Raw genomic sequence first — 18,987 nt, 5'->3', positions numbered from 1 at the left:
ATTGCAATTCAAGCTTTGACAGTCTTTTTTTGGCTCAAACAAATCATCTCAAGCAGTTCTAACTTACTTGCATTACACAGAATGATACTTGGACATCTTATCTTTCATTTCTGGATCCACAGACTTTAAAATCATAATAATTTTAAGTGTCCTTTTTAGAAGAAAACACTAACGTCAGGATTTTCATAAAAAGAACAAAGAAGCTGAAACTCCCCAAGATCAGGTCATGTGAACAGGCAACAAATGAAGCTCTCAGACAAATTCACACATGAGGTGGATACAATGGAGAGCACAAAACACTGGAAATGTGATTCAACAAAATTCTTAACCTTCCACGTTACAAAGCTAGATTTATTTGGTTTGTCTTTTGTACTAACTTATCTCAAAATCTGAGTTTTTTTTCTTGAGAAATCCTATAGATAATCAGTAATGTCTGTACTGTATATTTTGCATTACTTTCTGCTGAGGAATATCACTGAGGCCTGATAAATTCATATCTTTGTATTGTGAATATGTTTTCTAATCAAGCAAAATGAAACATGCAGCTTTTCATGATATACTCTCTTATGAATAATATTTTGTACTTAATTTTCTAGACAATTTAAAGTCTTTCACACTTAAATCAAAGAATTACTTAAAGATTTGAAAACATGGCTTAGAGTTGTAACAGCATTTTTAAATAATTTAACCTAGTAATATAACATGTATGTGTTTCTGATACTCCAGCCAGATGGCAAAAGCTAAATAATATTTTCATCCAGTGTTACAAAGAAAATATCATAAAACATCATGGCCTGTCCATCAACCAATATTTCAAAATGCATAAGGCCACAATACACACAGTTTAGTTTTTATATGTATTTATTCCAGCAATCTATAAACGGCATCTGTGTATACTGTCGACAGATGTGACCCTCACCAAGCATGAATGTACATGTGACTATGTCGTTAATGAATGTTACCATGTACAAAAAGAATCCACACATAGCAATGTTCTTCTTCTGTAGGAAGTGCACAATAATACAAGGAGCATGTTTGGAACTGAGGTGGCTACTAAATATAATAAGAATTACTTCAATTGATCTCTAATATTTGCAGCATAACAGTCACTTGATGGTAGAAGACTTGGTGAAGGAAACCATTTCTGTGAACATTTCTTGGTGAAGCTATGGTAAACCAGGAAACAGTTATTGATGAGTCAGCAAAAGGTAGACATGTTTGTTGGTTCTGTCCGCAGTCTGTTTTTCCCGAATGGAATTTACGCATTGTTGACATTATAATCATGTAACATTCAGTATGTTAGGAAGGATGACAATCTATGGATGAACAACTTTTTTATTAGTATGAGAGTGACATTTTGGTGTACGTTCTAACACTGAAATAACCTACACCGAAAGGTCACTCTCCTACCAATAAAGAAGTTGTTCATCCACATAGTGTCATCCTTCCTTACTACTCCATCTTTCAAATGTCTCTAAGAAGTTATTCAGTATGTTGACTGACACAATCAATCCAGTGTGAACAAGTCAGAGAGAGTGATTTTTATTTAAAAATGACCCCATGAAAATTCACAAATGAGTTGGTTCAGTGACTGTGGAGATTTACTGGCCCGATTGTATTTATATTAGCCATGAGCTTGACGAGTGAATGCTTCAACCACTGGGTTACCCTACTACCCCATCTAAATGTACACCATCCTCAGTTCTTTTAACATGATCACATCTCTGCATCTGCAAATCTGACTGAACTCATTCTGATAATTCCACCTGACCACCTGTTGCAGGATCTATTTACAGAGAAGTTCAACCGAAAGCTTTGTTAAAGCTGAATTTACAGCAATATTGTGTTTCCAAATGGTATTAATTGATATCATTGTAAGAAAACAGAACTGTATGGATGACCTGTCTCATTTATTGCATTTTAATGTAGAATATCACACCAAACTCAAAGTGGAGCATGGCGTAAGAGTCGACATGAAAATGTCACGAAGATATTAACTCATAAATTGCGATCCGTGAAGGTGTGTTGTCTCATTTACTTACCAACTTCTAGAATGCTAGAAAAACACCTACATTATTGTATATCTAAAATGCTGGTAAACAAAATCTAACTATGTTCATTGAGGGGTGTGTGTATTGCTGTTGGAAGGTGGTATATTACACTTGAGAGACATCAACAGTATTGCTAAGTGGGTATAAAAAGTTTCAGATGGTACTTTATTTCCCCATAATTATTGACATGACTGAAAATAAGAATGAGACCAAAAATAATAAAAATCAATTAAGTCAAATATTGTGCATGAACAAACAACAAACAAAACCTGTTCTTAACATAAAAAATTGATACTGATGAATGATTCGGGACATAAAACTAAACAGGGTGAAAGTCATAGAATAAATAGACATCAGAAATGTATTGAAGTCTTTGTGCCTCTTCAAACCATCTCTAACAAACTTACAAATCCCTACAAATTACAGAATCTCATCTCTTTTCACAAATTGGCTGAATCTTCTTTGATCTCACTGGTGTCAGTTTGGGAAGCACCAGATATGACACCAGAGTCAACAGGTTCATGGATTTCTGGCTGTTCAATAATTACTTCAGAAGTCTGGGTTTCTGAAGAAGGTTCAAAGGTGACACATGTTCCACGTTTGGATTCGTAGCCACCAGGGCTTCTTGCCCTCATGTGGGTATAAGGGCCTTTTGACCTGATGCGATGAGGATGATGGTGATGATGGTGGTGATGGTGACGAAAGTGGGAATGTTTGGGGTGAGTCTCCTGACCCTCGGTCAAGGGCTCAAGTTCATGCACCTCACTACTGATATGGTTTGGGTTGCTTGTACTTGAACTGGACAGTGTGGACTCGGACATAGCATACACTGTCTTGTCCACGTGTTCTCGAGCAGATGGCGAACAACAGTCTGACGCTGGCCAGTGAAACTGACCAAACCCTCCCTGAGGTCCAATAGTTCGTAACAAAGACTGGAAAAAAAACGTGGAATAAATCCATGCAATTGTAATAAGTAACATTAAAAATGTTCCAAACTTTTGATACACTAAAACAGTGGAGGGCATCATGAACACACCGGCCAAGAATGTTGTCAATGCAGCCATAGCAACTGCACTTCCCATGCGACCAATTGAACAAGCAACTCTCATTTCTCGATCCAGGTCTGGCGAGAGTCTGTACGCTACTCCATAATGTAGGGTAAAGTCAACAGACATACCTATAGCCACAGTAATGACCACAGATTCAAGAATGTTAAGCTCCCATCCAAGTAGCACCAGTGATGCAACCGTGACGATGATTATACACGCAATTGTAATGATGGCATAGAAGCTGATCAAGATGTTCAATGTAGTGAAGAAAGCTACAATAGCTGCAAATGATAACGAAACCCCAAGAGCTAGAGGTGTTCCTTTAGCTAGACTGTTCTGGAGGTCATAGAATTTTAAATTGGTCACAAACCAGCCACTTCTCATTTGAGCTGGGGCTTGCACCATTTCTTCTGTCACCCAGCGGTTAACCTTGAGATAAAACTGTTTCATTTTCTCATATGAATGGCTGTACGGCTCATTGCTGAGGAACTCCACCATAAAGGCACTGATACGTCCATTAGAGAATCGAGGTCCTGGGGAATGTTTATTGTAACGAACAGCTGGCGTTTTCTGTAGCAAAGGAACATAGCGTAAAAGACATTTTTTGAATTTATTCTTTGGAAAAGGGAAAGCTGTTTCATTGCAGCATGGTTTTTTATCTTGTGTACAAGGTCTTTTCATGTACTCATTGGCAAAATTCTCCAAGAAGCAGTTGGTGAGTTGCAAGCCAGGAGAGTTGAGATAAAATTCTGATTTTCGAAATCGAGCACAAAATTCCAGTAGCCAGCGCTGTGCACTCTCTTCAGCTAGGTCGAAGTCAGTATCCAGAACAAGGGAGCCTTTCTCATTGGGATTGAGCCTGTCCCCTGTGTCACTAGCATGTATCCCCCACACAATAGTAACAGGTAACACTGGGATGTCCTCCTCCTTCATCTTTTCAAAACTGAAGCTATCACTCAGCTGAAAGTCATACTTCTCCAGCCAATGATTGGAAGAAAACACCTGGAATTTTCTTGTAGATGGAAGTTTTAATTTAGGATAGTAAAAAATGACAATCACACCACAGATTCCGAGACCACCATACAGGAAGAGCCACACATAACGGAATTTAATCACAAGGCATGGGAGGAGCTTCTCAAAAAATATCCTTGACCAGTCTGTGAGAAGATAGTACAATTTGTATGGAACTCTACACAAATAGTAACAGAAATTGTTGTCTTCTGTATAAAATTCATGACTGGAGCATACACAAAAATTGCACCATTTTTCATAAAGCATGATTGTAGCTGGTATCCACGTAAGAGTCAAGAAGAAGTTGCAGATGACTGCTGTTCCAGCATATATACTAAAGCACTGAATGGCAGTGATGTCACTGATATAGTTAGCATAAAATGATGCCGCTGTTGTTAGACTCGTCACTAGCATTGATAACGTTGCATGACGTAATGTGTCATTCACTATTTTTTCAAGAGTACCATTATTTTTTTCTGCCTTGGCAAGGTGCCAAACTTTACAATAAATAAAGACATCATCAGCACCAATACCTATCATGACTATTACAGTCACCATGTTCATGTACGGGAAAAATTTGATTTCAAACACATGCATGTACAAGAAGTAGGCTACAGTAAGGGCCCAAAACATAGCCAAAAAGGTCATCACAGTGATGAAAATTGATGCGGAATAAAGCCACATGGCAAGGAAGATTACGCAACCAGCAGATGCCAACCAGATTGTGTCTGATTTTAACATCTCTTGGAATAACTTGTACTTAAGATCAAATTTAGCTCCAACAATTTCCACACCATCAAAGGTTCTTGGCAAAGATTCCATATAATTGTATAGATCTAAGGAGCTTCCTGCGACAGGGAAAAACGTTACGGCATACGTCAAATGTGGTGAGGAATTAGCTGCAACATTTTGGACAAAATGGACGTCAAGAAGGTGATGGAAGAGATGATAGACTGCATTGTACTTTGTGCATTTGGAAGGGACTCCGTGACATTCCTCCTGAGGATAGCTGGAAGCTGTGTACCAAGCTCCTTCAGAATACTCACAGTTAATTCCCATGGTGTAATTACGATAGTAGTCAGAACAAGACTTGAGCAATTTGAGAACATGGGACACATCCTCTTCCGTGATTGTGTGGCAGCTTGACTTGTTGCTTAGCAACGCTATATAGCTTCCTAAAGACCAGCTTCGACAACAGTTTTTTTCCGACTCTACGTGAATACACTGTTCGGTGAAGTGTGAATTTGATGAGAGATACTGGGTTTCCATGTTGCACATGGCCTTGATATGATGAAGTGTGAATAGATTTGACCCATCTACTGCCTTGAACACGACTCTGGCATAATCCTTGTCTGAAATATAAATCAAGAATGCATAAGTTGAATGAACTGATGTTTTGAAAAATATATAACTCAAACTCAAACTCAAAGTTAGCACTGATTCTTTCATATTACTATTTATAACCTGTCATGTTTGGTGGAAAAATTAACAAAGCCCTTCTTTTACAAGAAAATATATGTATCCCTCACACTGTAGTGAATTTACTGTCACCTTTCATCAAAGACTATGTCCAAAGAATAGCTATATTATCTTTATTTACAATACAAAATACATAATATCACAGCAAAATATGTGGAAACGTCCAAATGGCCAGTGTATTGATATTTAGCAATCTGGTTAAATCCACTAGTATAGTGCCAAAATATAGCAGATCCTGGCTCAAGGGAATGAAGATTAACCATTAAATACATATAATCCTCCCGTTACTGCCAAAACAAAAATACTAATATGTCCCGGAGGGTCCATCAACCAAATACAGAAGTATTGCAGATATAGACAGCCCTTTGAACTCTTTCACTGTAACATTCAGTGTGGGTTATAATCTGGGAGCATAATATTCCCCTAAAGACCAAACTCCTACACAAGTTATTGTGCAATTTACAATCCTTTCTATCAGGAACATTAAACACTATTTTTCTGCCAAATTATTGTGCTGACAGTTTCTAATTTCATGTTTAATATTAATATTACTCGATATTAAGAGTTGCAATCTATCAAATCATATTATCTAAATTAAGATTCCTCTTCAATGAGAATATAGGTATTGAGCATTTTTATGCATTGTGCAATTATTCACTTGAGCTAAAGTTACTGCTTCACTATTCTTACATTGTTTAGGATGATGAAAGTTTCAAACGGTTTGAATGAAACAACAAAGTTTAAAATATTGAACAATAGCCATACATGGAATTCCACAGAAGAACTTATCATGGGGCTGATCTTCAACATGAACCAGTGCCTCCGTCACATTGTCCAATTCATCTCTTCCTGTCTGCTTGCCAGATTTTTTGCCTTTTCGATTCTTTTTCTTATTTTTCCTTTTCCGACTTCTTTCAAGAACCTGATCATTGGCATGGTAGCTGAATGGGGCAAGGCTGGCCTTGCCGCCAATGTTGTCAATGAGGTTGTCATAGGCAACAGTTCTCTCACTGATCTCTGTCCCTCGGGGTTCAAATCCCTGCAAAAGGAATGGAACAGTTAGTTCTAATTTTCTAATGCATTCAGTTCATTTCATTCTGATGACAAATCACTTTGGTCTTAATGGGACCATCCAGGCAATGAAGAATCAGTAAGGGATGAAATAATCTTTTGAAACTTTGGATACCAGCCTATACCAAACGAACTAGACATAATCAGTCAAAGTGAAAAACAAGAGTTAGTGGAGTCTTATCCCACTTTTAGAGAAAAGTACGCAATATGGTAGTGGGGATGCCAAGAAATGACATGACATACACAATGCAGGAACTTATCATAATGAATCATTAACACCCTCCTTATGAACACATATTCCTAATGTTGTACCTGCTTCAATACCCACCAGACTTTCCTACCACCTGCTCAGAAAAGGTGGTACCATCAGACTTCCCTGCCACCATCCAAACAAAGGTGGAACCATCAGACTTCCCTGCCACCATCCAAACAAAGGTGGAACCATCAAACTTGCCTGCCACCATCCAAACAAAGGTGGAACCATCAGACTTGCCTTCCATTATCCAAACAAAGGTGGAACCATCAGACTTCACTGCCACCATCCAAACAAAGGTGGAACCATCAGACTTGCCTTCCATTATCCAAACAAAGGTGGAACCATCAGACTTCACTGCCACCATCCAAACAAAGCTGGTACCATCAGACGTCACTGCCACCATCCAAACAAAGATGGTACCATCAGACTTCCCTGCCACCATCCAAACAAAGCTGGTACCATCAGACGTCACTGACACCATCCAAACAAAGGTGGAACCATCAGACTTACCTGCCACCATCCAAACAAAGGTGTAACCATCAGACTTACCTGCCACCATCCAAACAAAGGTGGAACCATCAGACTTACCTGCCACCATCCAAACAAAGGTGGAACCATCAGACTTCCCTGCCACCATCCAAACAAAGCTGGTACCATCAGACTTCCCTGCTACCTTCTGAACAAAGGTGGAAACATCAGACTTCCCTGCTACCATCCAAACAATGGTGAAACATCAGACTTCACCACCATCCAAACAAAGGTGGTACCATCAGACTTCAGGGCCACATTCAGAACTAACATACTGAGAGTCTAAATCACCTCAAGGATCAAGCACAAGAAAATCAAATACACTTTTGATGATGAAAACAGCAAAATGATCCATTATCTATTTCAAAGAAATGGACACTGATATTATGCTAATGAAATACTGAATTACCATCAAAGATTCATTTTGTGTATCTTGTAAAAAATACCACAGAGTAGATGAGGGCAAAATGTCAAACCAGTTGTGATATTTACATGCTTAAAGGGTTCATATTACAAGAATAATTACAGAAAAATAATCAATTACATCATTCATCATTCCTTTCACCAAACAATTTAATTTTCAGCAGAAAGTTTGTGATTCCATAATACATTGCTTTTGGAAAACAAATACCCTACAGAATCATGAAGCATCAATTCCATACCAATAAAATGGGAAAAAAACATAATTGGCACTGAAACAAGAAACCCCAAAACAAACCATCATTACGCATATTTGCATATCAATTTCAGCAGCAATTAATCAAAAGTGTCCTAATCTGTAAAACAATACTATCAATACAGCCCTGTTCTTCCAGTTAAAATATAACCAAGTACGGTCTATTGGCCTTAAGTGCAAATGATATTATTTGTGTCCATCATTCATCAGAATATGATTCATCATGATGTGATAGGTGCGCGATGTAGGAGAGAAGTTCCCAAACACACTTAACTGATGTGGATGTCAATATTCGTGTTTGTCTGCCTGTATAATGAACTTAAGTGGATCTTGTTGCCAGGGTATATGTATACATTTCTATCAATAGATCAAATGACACCTCAAAATAAACCCTTCGCTCCCGAAATAGTGTCTGCCCCCACCACTCACAATTGGCAAATAATCATTACTTATTTTTCTGTCTTTGGGGGACCAAAATAGCTGCATACAGGAATTTATGTCTCTCAAAATCCAATAATCAGAATGCAGATTCTTGAGGTTGTGTGGCAAGGCCTGGTTCGGACAGACACCATGCAATTACCATCCAGAACTGCTTACTTGACTCAAAGGAAGATGCCAGTCTTGTTGGAAGAGAAGCCATCACACAAATATACTAGGTTCTTCAAATATTCAAATGTGATGACTTCAAAACTACTTTCTAAGAATGCAGATGTTACAAGAATTGGTTTGTGTGAGTTTCATGATGCCACAGCTATACTCAAGCAATGTTCCAGCTATATTGCACCTGATTAAAAATGTCTCAAAAGTAATCAATTCTGGATGAGACAACTGGATTGAAACTGATACAATGACACAGTGTTCCAGCTATATCGCAGCTGATTAAAAATGTCTTTAAAATAATCAATTCTGGATGAGACAACCAGATTGAAACTGTTACCCATGGTGTTTTGGTACAATCATACTCATCAACACACATGAATCACGTCACTGGATCTGATTACTGATCCCTCTGTTTGTGAAGGTCTGTGTTAGGTACCAGAAGGGTACATAGAAATGTTACTCAATTGTAAACGGGATGCACTGAAAATAATACAAGAACACCCAGCCAATCAGAAAATGACATTTACTGTAAATAATGAAATTAATGACACACAAATTTAATGCAAGAGTGTGAGAGCCTAGTCTAAAATGTCTCACAAAATTAATGCAACCTCAGGAATCTGTGTTTATAAAATGTTACAGCCTGAATCTTTGATGTTTGTTTTCTTTTCACACTTGTTATTTGCCAAATAACCTGAATAGAGTTTGTTAAGCAATGAATGGAAACAAGCTGTTTTGATTACATGTTCGATCACATGATTGTGGCCAGAGATTTTATTAAGTTCTCAATAGTAAACGTGGTGAGTCTAAAACACGTCATTATAATAATGCAAGAAGAGTACAGGTGCATTTTTTGCATTAATTAAATACTCGCAAAAATTTATGATTTACAATGTGTGTCAGGCAAGACAGATTGCCATGCACACAGTGTATAATTCTGTAAGCACTGTTCTTGTGGTTGTCACATGTCATAGTATCCATCTACTTCCCAGTCCTAATCATGTCAGATGGGCACTACATACCAGCAGTGGGTCGTTGAAGTCCAGTTTCTCGCCATTGATGATAGACACCACAAGACATGTTGCCACCACAACCAGAACTACCAGCAGAACGACATAAGGGTAGTGAGCCAGAATACGGGCATAGCTGCAAGAAAAACAAACACGGTCACAGATAACATTGACTTGTAATTCAACAGTAAGCAATTAAACCATGTGAAGAACAAGTGAGTGAGAGGGTGAGTGAGTGAAAGGCTCAGTGAGAGGGTGAGTGAGTGCATGATGGAGTAAGTGAAAGGGTGAGTGAGTGAAAGGGTGAGTGCATGATGGAGTAAGTAAAAGGGTGACCGCATGATTGAAAGGGTGACTGTGTGATGGAATGAGTGAAAGGGTAAGTACGTGATGGAGTGAGTGAAAGGGTGAGTGCATGGAATGAGTGAAAGGGTGAGTGCATGATGAGTGAATGATGGACTGAGTGAAAGGGTGAGTGCATGGAGTGAGTAAAAGGGTGAGTGCATGATGGAGTGAGTGAAAGGGTGAGTGCATGGAGTGAATGAAAGGGTGAGTGCATGATGGAGCGAGTGCATGATGGTATGAGTGAAAGGGTGTGTGATGGAATGAGTGAAAGGGTGTGTGATGGAGTGAGTGAAAGGGTGAGTGCATGACTGAGTGAGTGAAAAGGTGAATACGTGATGGAGTGAGTGAAAGGGTGTCAATGAGAGTGAATGAGAAGTGTGAGTGCATGATTCAGTGAATGAAAGGGTGAGTGCATGGAATGAATGAATGATGGAGTGATTAAAAGGGTGTGTGATGGAGTGAGTGAAAGGATGTGTATGATGGAATCAATGAGAAGGGTGAGTGCATGATTGAGTGAATGAAAGAGTGAGTGCATGGAGTGAGTGAAAGGGTGAGTGCATGAGTGAAACGGTGAGTGCATGATGGAGTGAAAGGGTGAGTGAATGAAGGAGTGAAAGGGTGAATGCATGATGGAGTGAGCAAAAGGTTGAGTGCATGATGGAGTGAGTGAAAGGGTGAGTGCATGATGGAGTGAGTGGGTGAGTGAGTGAAAGGGTGACTGCATGATGGAGTGAGTGAAAGGGTGTGTGCATGATGGAGTGAGTGAAATGGTGAGTGCATGATGGAGTGAGTGAAAGGGTGTGTGCATGATTGAGTAAGAGGGTGAATGCATGATGGAGTGAGTGAGTAAAAGGGTGGATGAGTGAGGAGTAAAGTGGGTGAGTGATGGAGTGAGGGGTGAGTGAGTGGACAAGTGAAAGGGTGAGTGATTGAGTGTTACGGGGCAAGTGAGTGAGTTGGCGAATGAGTAGTCTAGTGAGGTTAGTGAGAGGGCAAGTGAGAGAGTGAGTGAGTGAGTGAGTGAGTGAGTGACTCGATGAGTAGGAGACACCAGATTGAGTTCACACATTGTATCCACATGGTGAATAAAGCCTTAACCTCAGTGTCTTGATTTACTATGTATAAATCAATTCTTGCAATACCCTAGTGAGATCAATACGCCTGTGAGATCAACATGACCTGTCACATCAACATTTATATATTGTCATGCAGTGATCACATGGATGCGTACCGCATATTGAATAAAACATCAAAGAATATCAATTCCAAACATTCAACAGGTAAACATATTGATAAAATTTCAATAGTTAAATCTGAATTATATTAAAATTTTTCAACTAAACATGACATCACTCAAAGTACACATTCAACTGTGTCAGTGTTGTAATGGAACAACCATTCTAGTTTCGGAGTGGGAATAATCTCTAAAACATAATCAAAAGTTTGTGCAAAACAATGAAGATTCTACACATCAAAATAAAACAGAATTGCTAACAATGTTCAAGAACAGATGTGTGACTACAACATGTTTATAGCTACAGAAGGCTGACAAACCTTTGATTTATCAAACTGATAAAACACATATGCAAATTTACATGTGGTCTGGACCAGGTGCAAGAGCATATTTACACATACAAGTTTGCACTGTGGGTGTACTGTGGCATATCATCTTCTTTTTAGGGGAAGAGTTACATATTCCAGAAACAAAACAACGCATATGGTCTCACAAACTCCATGAATGCATTTATAAACAGCGGACAAAACGCCAAACAAATTCCCATAGGTCTATCTAAATTCAGAAGATGAAGCTATATTATAGTATATTGCAACTGTAACTTTCATTCATACATTCAGAGGACAGTGAACAGTTTGGTCACAAGTTTTTAAGTACTTCTGCAGTTATGTGAAGACAAGATCAAAAACATACTTGTTTATTCCAAAAGCATCGTACCTGACTTTGTCATCATTAGATTAAGATTTTTTATTTTGATCCAGGGAACAGACTGACCTATTGCAAAAGCAGTACATATCTGATACTATGTTTGTCTTCTTAAGAGCTATTGGTTATAGAACATCTCTCTCTGTTGAATTTCACAGAATAAATGAGACAATTTAATGCATTTATTATTCAAAGATTCATCGTACATAAAATCCGTGTGAACGCAAAGCAAACTTACTATTACACACACATGCATATTTACTTACATGAGTAAATGCTGTGCACATCAATGTGGACTAAGATGACACCAGAATGATCAGTAATATGTGAGTGAGTGAGTTGGGTTCAGAGCTGCTTTGAACAGCAAAATATCATGGTGTCATCTTGCTGTGGGAGGACCACTTGAAGTGAGGCATGGACATGGTACATAATAACCTTAGGGATCATTCATTATTCATGGCTTGGGGAGTTGATGATCATCTTAAGGACGGGTCACCCATTTTGCTCTCTCTCTCTCTCTGTGTGTGTGTGTGTGTGTGTGTGTGTGTGTGTGTGTGTGTGTGTGTGTGTGTGTGTGTGTGTGTGTGTGAGTGAGTGAGTGAGTGAGTGTGAGTGTGTGAGTGTGTGAGTGTGTGTGTGTGTGTGTGTGTGTGTGTGTGTGTGTGTGTGTGTGTGTGTGTGTGTGTGTGTGTGTTTTCATCAATTTTTGTACACAGGAGTGGGGGTGTCCTTGATTTTGTGCATGACATGCAGAAGGGGATGGGAGGGGGTGGGGATGCACTTACCATGACAGTGAATTTCACATTTTACATGCTACTCAAAAAGGATCATCATCAACATCACTAGCTATAGATTATGAATGATCCCTTATCAGGGCAAATAAGGATTTGAAACCACAACCACAAGATGTAACTTTGCACAGATATGTTTAAAGAATGTCTGTTTTCCAGAACTGCACACAGTTCCTAACATAAAAGTATTCTTGTAATCCATGATTTGTCTGTCTTTGTAACAAACTCATAATTTCCAGAGACTCAACCTCAATTAACCTGTACAACTATATTGCAAAATAATTTTTGGTGAAAATGGTGCATTTGTTAAATTCTGGGCATCATTACCATACTATACTGAATAGTTGATATATCTAACAGTACCGCAAAAGTCGTAAAAGTGACACTGTTAAACAGTCACTGAATATTATGTACCTCATGTAAAAAGAAAACAACCCTTACATCATGCCTTCTTCTCAGATCTTACCAAGGCATGTATGTGTAACGCTTGAACACTTTGATAACATAAAATTGTCCACAATAGAATTCAGTTACTCATATACTGCACTTATTCAATTTCTAGGATTGAACACAGCGCCATCTGTCAGGAACAAGGAATATTATCATAATTAACTGTTTTCAAAAGAAACAAACTGTCAAATTATTACAGGCCTAAATCAGTCAATGGTCTAAAAAAGATTTACGAATATCTACTAAAACATCTAATGCCAAGCCACAGAATCATGCTTTGATCTCCGAAATACCATCAAGTTTTATACAGTGCCAAATACTAACAGCCCATCCACGGCCCTTGACTGAATCGCTTTTCTTTTGATTTTGATGGTTTCACTTTTGACCAAGTACAAGAGGCTTCTAATCGCTTTAAAAGCAAATCCAACATTCTATGGCCAAGTGGCAACATTTAACATTTTCCAATTTTTGTTCCTTTGGCAGTTTCAATTAAAACCTCAGCCCCTACTTGGAACATTCATTATAATACTTTGAGACATTTTGTTAACATTTTTCCTGAAATTGAATTTCAGTCAAAGTTTTAAGTACTTGAAATCCTTTCAAGAAATGTTATGTGCTACTGGCTTTTTCTCTTCAGTTACAAATTCTGAGTGCTGATGTACTTGACAAGCATCTAATATGCAATCCTTCCATTGTGCAACCGTTTCTTATTCTAAAAATCAGTAAGGCAATGTACTAATGGTGATTCCATAATAGAAAACATCACCTACAACCCACACTGGATCAGAGGTGAGGCTGATTCAGTGTCAAGCACATATTGTGGAGAAAATATTTAAAACTGGTTGATTGGTCAAGATTTGATGTATTTTACCAACTGCCATCTTGAAAAGCATTAACCAGGCATCATGTTAAACAAAAACAAACAATTCTTTCTCATTCTCATGATTATCTGTCTTGATTGAGCGAATGGGGTGCGGTTGGGATATGTGAAGAGGTGAAATATGGTGAAGGGGAGGGAATATGGTAAAAGCAAGGGGACATGGTGAAGGGGAGGGCATATGGTAAAAGCATGGGGACATGGTGAAGGGGAGGGCATATGGTAAAAGCATGGGGACATGGTGAAGGGGAGGGAATATGGTAAAAGCATGGGGACATGGTGAAGGGGTGGGCATATGGTAAAAGCATGGGGACATGGTGAAGGGGTGGGAATATGGTAAAAGCATGGGGACATGGTGAAGGGGAGGGAATATGGTAAAAGCATGGGGACATGGTGAAGGGGTGGGCATATGGTAAAAGCATGGGGACATGGTGAAGGGGTGGGAATATGGTAAAAGCATGGGGACATGGTGAAGGGGTGGGAATATGGTAAAAGCATGGGGACATGGTGAAGGGGAGGGAATATGGTAAAAGCATGGGGACATGGTGAAGGGGAGGGAATATGGTAAAAGCATGGGGACATGGTGAAGGGGAGGGAATATGGTAAAAGCATGGGGACATGGTGAAGGGGTGGGCATATGGTAAAAGCATGGGGACATGGTGAAGGGGTGTGAATATGGTAAAAGCATGGGGACATGGTGAAGGGGAGGGAATATGGTAAAAGCATGGGGACATGGTGAAGGGGTGGGCATATGGTAAAAGCATGGGGACATGGTGAAGGGGTGGGCATATGGTAAAAGCATGGGGACATGGTGAAGGGGAGGGAATATGGTAAAAGCATGGGGACATGGTGAAGGGGTGGGCATATGGTAAAAGCATGGGGACATGGTGAAGGGGAGGGAATATGGTAAAAGCATGGGGACATGGTGAAGGGGTGGGCATATGGTAAAAGCATGGGGACATGGTGAAGGGGTGGGCATATGGTAAAAGCATGGGGACATGGTGAAGGGGAGGGAATATGGTAAAAGCATGGGGACATGGTGAAGGGGTGGGCATATGGTAAAAGCATGGGGACATGGTGAAGGGGAGGGAATATGGTAAAAGCATGGGGACATGGTGAAGGGGTGGGCATATGGTAAAAGCATGGGGACATGGTGAAGGGGAGGGAATATGGTAAAAGCATGGGGACATGGTGAAGGGGTGGGCATATGGTAAAAGGGTAGGGATATGGTGAAAGGGTGGGGATATGGTAAATGCATGGGGGTATGGTGAAGGGTCAGGATATGGTAAAGGGTTTGGGATATGCTAAAAGGGTGGGGAATGGTAAAGGGGTGGGAATATGGTGAAGTGGTGGGGATATGGTAAAGAGATTGGGATATGGCGAAGGGGTGTGTTATGGTAAAGGGTTTGGGATATGGTAAAACTGTTCGGATATGGCAAAGGGGTGGGGATATGGTGAAGGGATTGGGATATGGTAAAACTGTGGGGATATGGTAAAAGGGTGGGGAATGGTAAACGGGTGGGAATATGGTGAAGTGGTGGGTATATGGTGAAGGGATTGGGATATGGCGAAGGGGTGTGTTATGGTGAAGGGTTTGGGATATGGTAAAACTGTGGGGATATGGTAAAAGGGTGGGGATATGGTGGAGGGTTGAGGGTATGGTAAAGGGGTAGGGATATGGTAAAGATGTGGGAAGGTGGTGAAGGGGTGGGGATGAAATGTGGTGAACTGAGATGATGATGAGATATGATGAAGGGGGTGATGGTGATGTGAGTGAGTGACAGGGGCCTGAACAGCAAGCTACACTGCTGCAGTGAACTGTTCAAGCCACCGGTCCTCCAAGACAGGGCTGATAGCTGGTTCCAAATTCACATGAAGTTCCTGCATTTCACCAAAGCTGTTTACGGCCTACAACATGCACAACATTGATACTTCCTGCCAAACTAAATACACATACTGTTTAGTAACCAAAACACTGTTCCGAGATGCATTAAACCCTGCCCACTCATGCCCATACAGATGTAGAGGTTCTTCTCTCGGTTGACTTCCAAACTTGCCTTTGATGTTGATATTCGCACAGTCCACTGAACAGCACATTGCCCTCACCTGTGTTGTACATCTCCAAGCTAAATACAGACAACTGATAAAGTATCGCCAGGAGCTTCATTATCCTCTAGGCCCTGAGAGAGGAAGGGAGGTAGGTAGGTGGGTAGGTTTGTGTGTGTATGTGTGGGTAGCTGGGTGAGTAGGGTAGATAGGCAGGTTTATTTAAATCCTCCAGATTTGGAGATACAAACTTTATTAAATATTAAAAGCTTAAAGTGTGATTCATAGAAAGTTTGGTAAATTTTGGCAATGGACAAAATGTATTGTTCATATCTTATAAATTATTCATGTGATGGTTTACTTCCACAGCTTTTCAACAACATGAAAACATTGTGATGAACACCCCAATACCCCCTCATACACCTAATAGCATTGTTGCACTCTACACCATGCCAATAAATCTCAGAGCACAACATTCAAAGATGTGTGACAGCAAAATTTTATTTAACTAAATTGACTGAACTGCTTTTTCGCAAAAAGTTCATTGTGACACAAGTCTTGACATATAACATTTCCCAGCAAACAAGTGTGACCTGAAAATTGCATGAATCCTGCAAGTCATTTCCTGACATCTGTGTACAAATATTGCAATATACATAATAAGAACATCCGCTATGTGAGGAAATTAGAGTCTAATGTTGCAATGTGGCAAAGGCAAAACATGGAATATCTACTACGCAGTCAATGTCATCAGGTCATGAAGAACTGAAAAGACATATTTTTGTAAACTCATTTTATTGTGAAAAGTATGGTGTAATAATATGTATTGTCTTTTGGACAGTAGAATGCAATGATATGTATTTTCTTAAGAAAAGTAGTACTTAAAATATATTTTTGCCTTTTAAAATATAGAATTTAATAATATATTTTTTTCTTTTAAAAAGTAGGATTTAATAAGTATTTTCTTTTGCGCAGTAGGAATTAATACTACATATTTCTTTTGAAAAGTAGGATTAAATGATATATGCTCTAAATAAAGTTGGGTAACCAAGAACACACTCAGAAAAGCTAATTATGGATATTAATACTTAACAGAACTTCATTATCTAATTCCGGTTATGAGGTGTTTCACATGAAGAAATCAGGAAAGGTTACAAAATGACAAGTTATGATTCCTAGACCTTCCAAATTTAACTGAAACAAAACTCAAGAAAGCCGTCTGAAGAATGTTGTTTTGTAAAAGAACCATTTTGTTTGTACACCCTTATATAATCTTGTAAGGGCAGGTCCTCATTATCAGCATCAGTTTAAACCCACTATCATTAAGTTTGTTCTTCACATGTGAGTCAGGGTGAGTTTTACATTGTTCCTGTCATTACACTACATCCCAACTGGGGTAACAAGTCTCTGGCTTCCTAGACTGTCTCCATGTAGATGGTTTGTAAATGTTTAACACCGTATTTAGCAATGGTCCATATATGGCAGCGGTCTGTAAATAATCAAGTCTTGACAAGACAGTCCAGTGATCAACAGCATGAGTATCAATCTAAGCGACTGGGATCCAAAGACATGAGTCAACCAAGTCAGCGTGCCTGACCGTAGTATCCTCTTAATCACCCCTTATGCCAAGCACAGGTTACTGAAGACCAATTCTGACCTGATTTTCACAGATTTGTGATGCACTGCCAATGCATACCATATCACATGAACATGAGCAAGTTTATGCCCAGACTAAAACTGTATATTATCACTATCACAAGCTAACTATTATTGATATTAATATTGATTGTACATTTATCCGTATTCACATACAAAAATAGAACATCTGTGTCCTTGTATTCAAAACCATAACTTGAAAGCAAGACACTAACTAATACAGTCCTAATTATCTGATGCTGGCGTCAAAGGCAAGCTAACAGTAATGAGCTGTAATAATAAGGAGGAATCGCTGGACATTAGTAATGACCACAGCTCTCCAGGAAATGGGTAAGCATATCCTGCCCAACCAGTAGCACCCACCATTCACACAGTCGTGACGCATTAAAACAATGTTCTTTGACTCGTTTGCCTCACAGTCCCTGAAGCACACTACTTTCCCTCAGGATTAGCTCTCCCTGCAATGCTAAAGCCCTAAATGAAGCAAGTCTAGATTTCTCCAGGTTCTGAATCTCTGGTCTCCCTGGGGCTCCTTTCCAATTTATAATTGGTTTGTTTGTTACTATCAAAATTATATCTATTCAGAGACTAAGCATTAGTCTAATCTTTGACATGCAAAGCCACTTGTTATACTTACCCCAAGTTACCATGGTAACACATTCAAAATCACCATTCGTGCTATTTTGAATGAAAACATGAATAAGTGTTATGAAAAAGATCCAATATCAAAGGCATCACTCCATTGCTGCATATATAGAGCAACACACCCACACTCATGTCACATCTGTCAGTTGAAATATGAAATTGAAATCCCCGTGGAGCAAGGTTTCCTGTGCACATGCCACATACCTGTCACACATTCTCACGACACAGGCCAACTCCTGTATCAACTGGTGGAGTCATGCATAACAGATGAAATCCTCGGGAAGACTAGAACAGTAATGTCAGTATGAAGGATTACAGATAGTCTGTCTCACAGTCCCTGAAACACATTTGATTCCCTACTGCCTAGCCCTCCCCGCAGTGTTAAAGCCCTAGATAAAGCAAGTCTAGATTTCCTCAGGTTCAGCTTCTGAATGTCCCATTTGACTAGGGCTCCTTTTGAATTCATATGGGTCTATTTGTTACTATCAAAATTATATATGTCAGGGT

At 39.3% G+C, this 18,987-nt stretch overlaps 1 protein-coding gene across 1 annotated transcript in view; it reads right to left on the bottom strand.

Annotated features, from left to right (window-relative positions):
• Positions 1-848: 848 nt before the first annotated feature.
• The window catches only part of LOC137294299 (protein dispatched homolog 1-like), a 38,150-nt gene continuing 20,011 nt past the window's right edge, over positions 849-18,987 (bottom strand). The window contains exons 2-4 of the mRNA XM_067825300.1: positions 9,744-9,867; positions 6,356-6,629; positions 849-5,463 (exon numbers count right to left, since the gene is read on the bottom strand). Coding sequence (XP_067681401.1) covers positions 2,492-5,463; positions 6,356-6,629; positions 9,744-9,867 — 3,370 coding nt within the window. The 3' untranslated portion in view covers positions 849-2,491. The remainder of the gene's footprint in view (positions 5,464-6,355; positions 6,630-9,743; positions 9,868-18,987) is intronic.

The sequence above is a fragment of the Haliotis asinina genome, chromosome 8 (genome assembly GCF_037392515.1).
Source record: "Haliotis asinina isolate JCU_RB_2024 chromosome 8, JCU_Hal_asi_v2, whole genome shotgun sequence".
Lineage (NCBI taxonomy): Eukaryota > Metazoa > Mollusca > Gastropoda > Lepetellida > Haliotidae > Haliotis > Haliotis asinina.
Note: the sequence above shows the minus strand (reverse complement) of the source record. Positions and strands in the feature narration are given on the sequence as shown.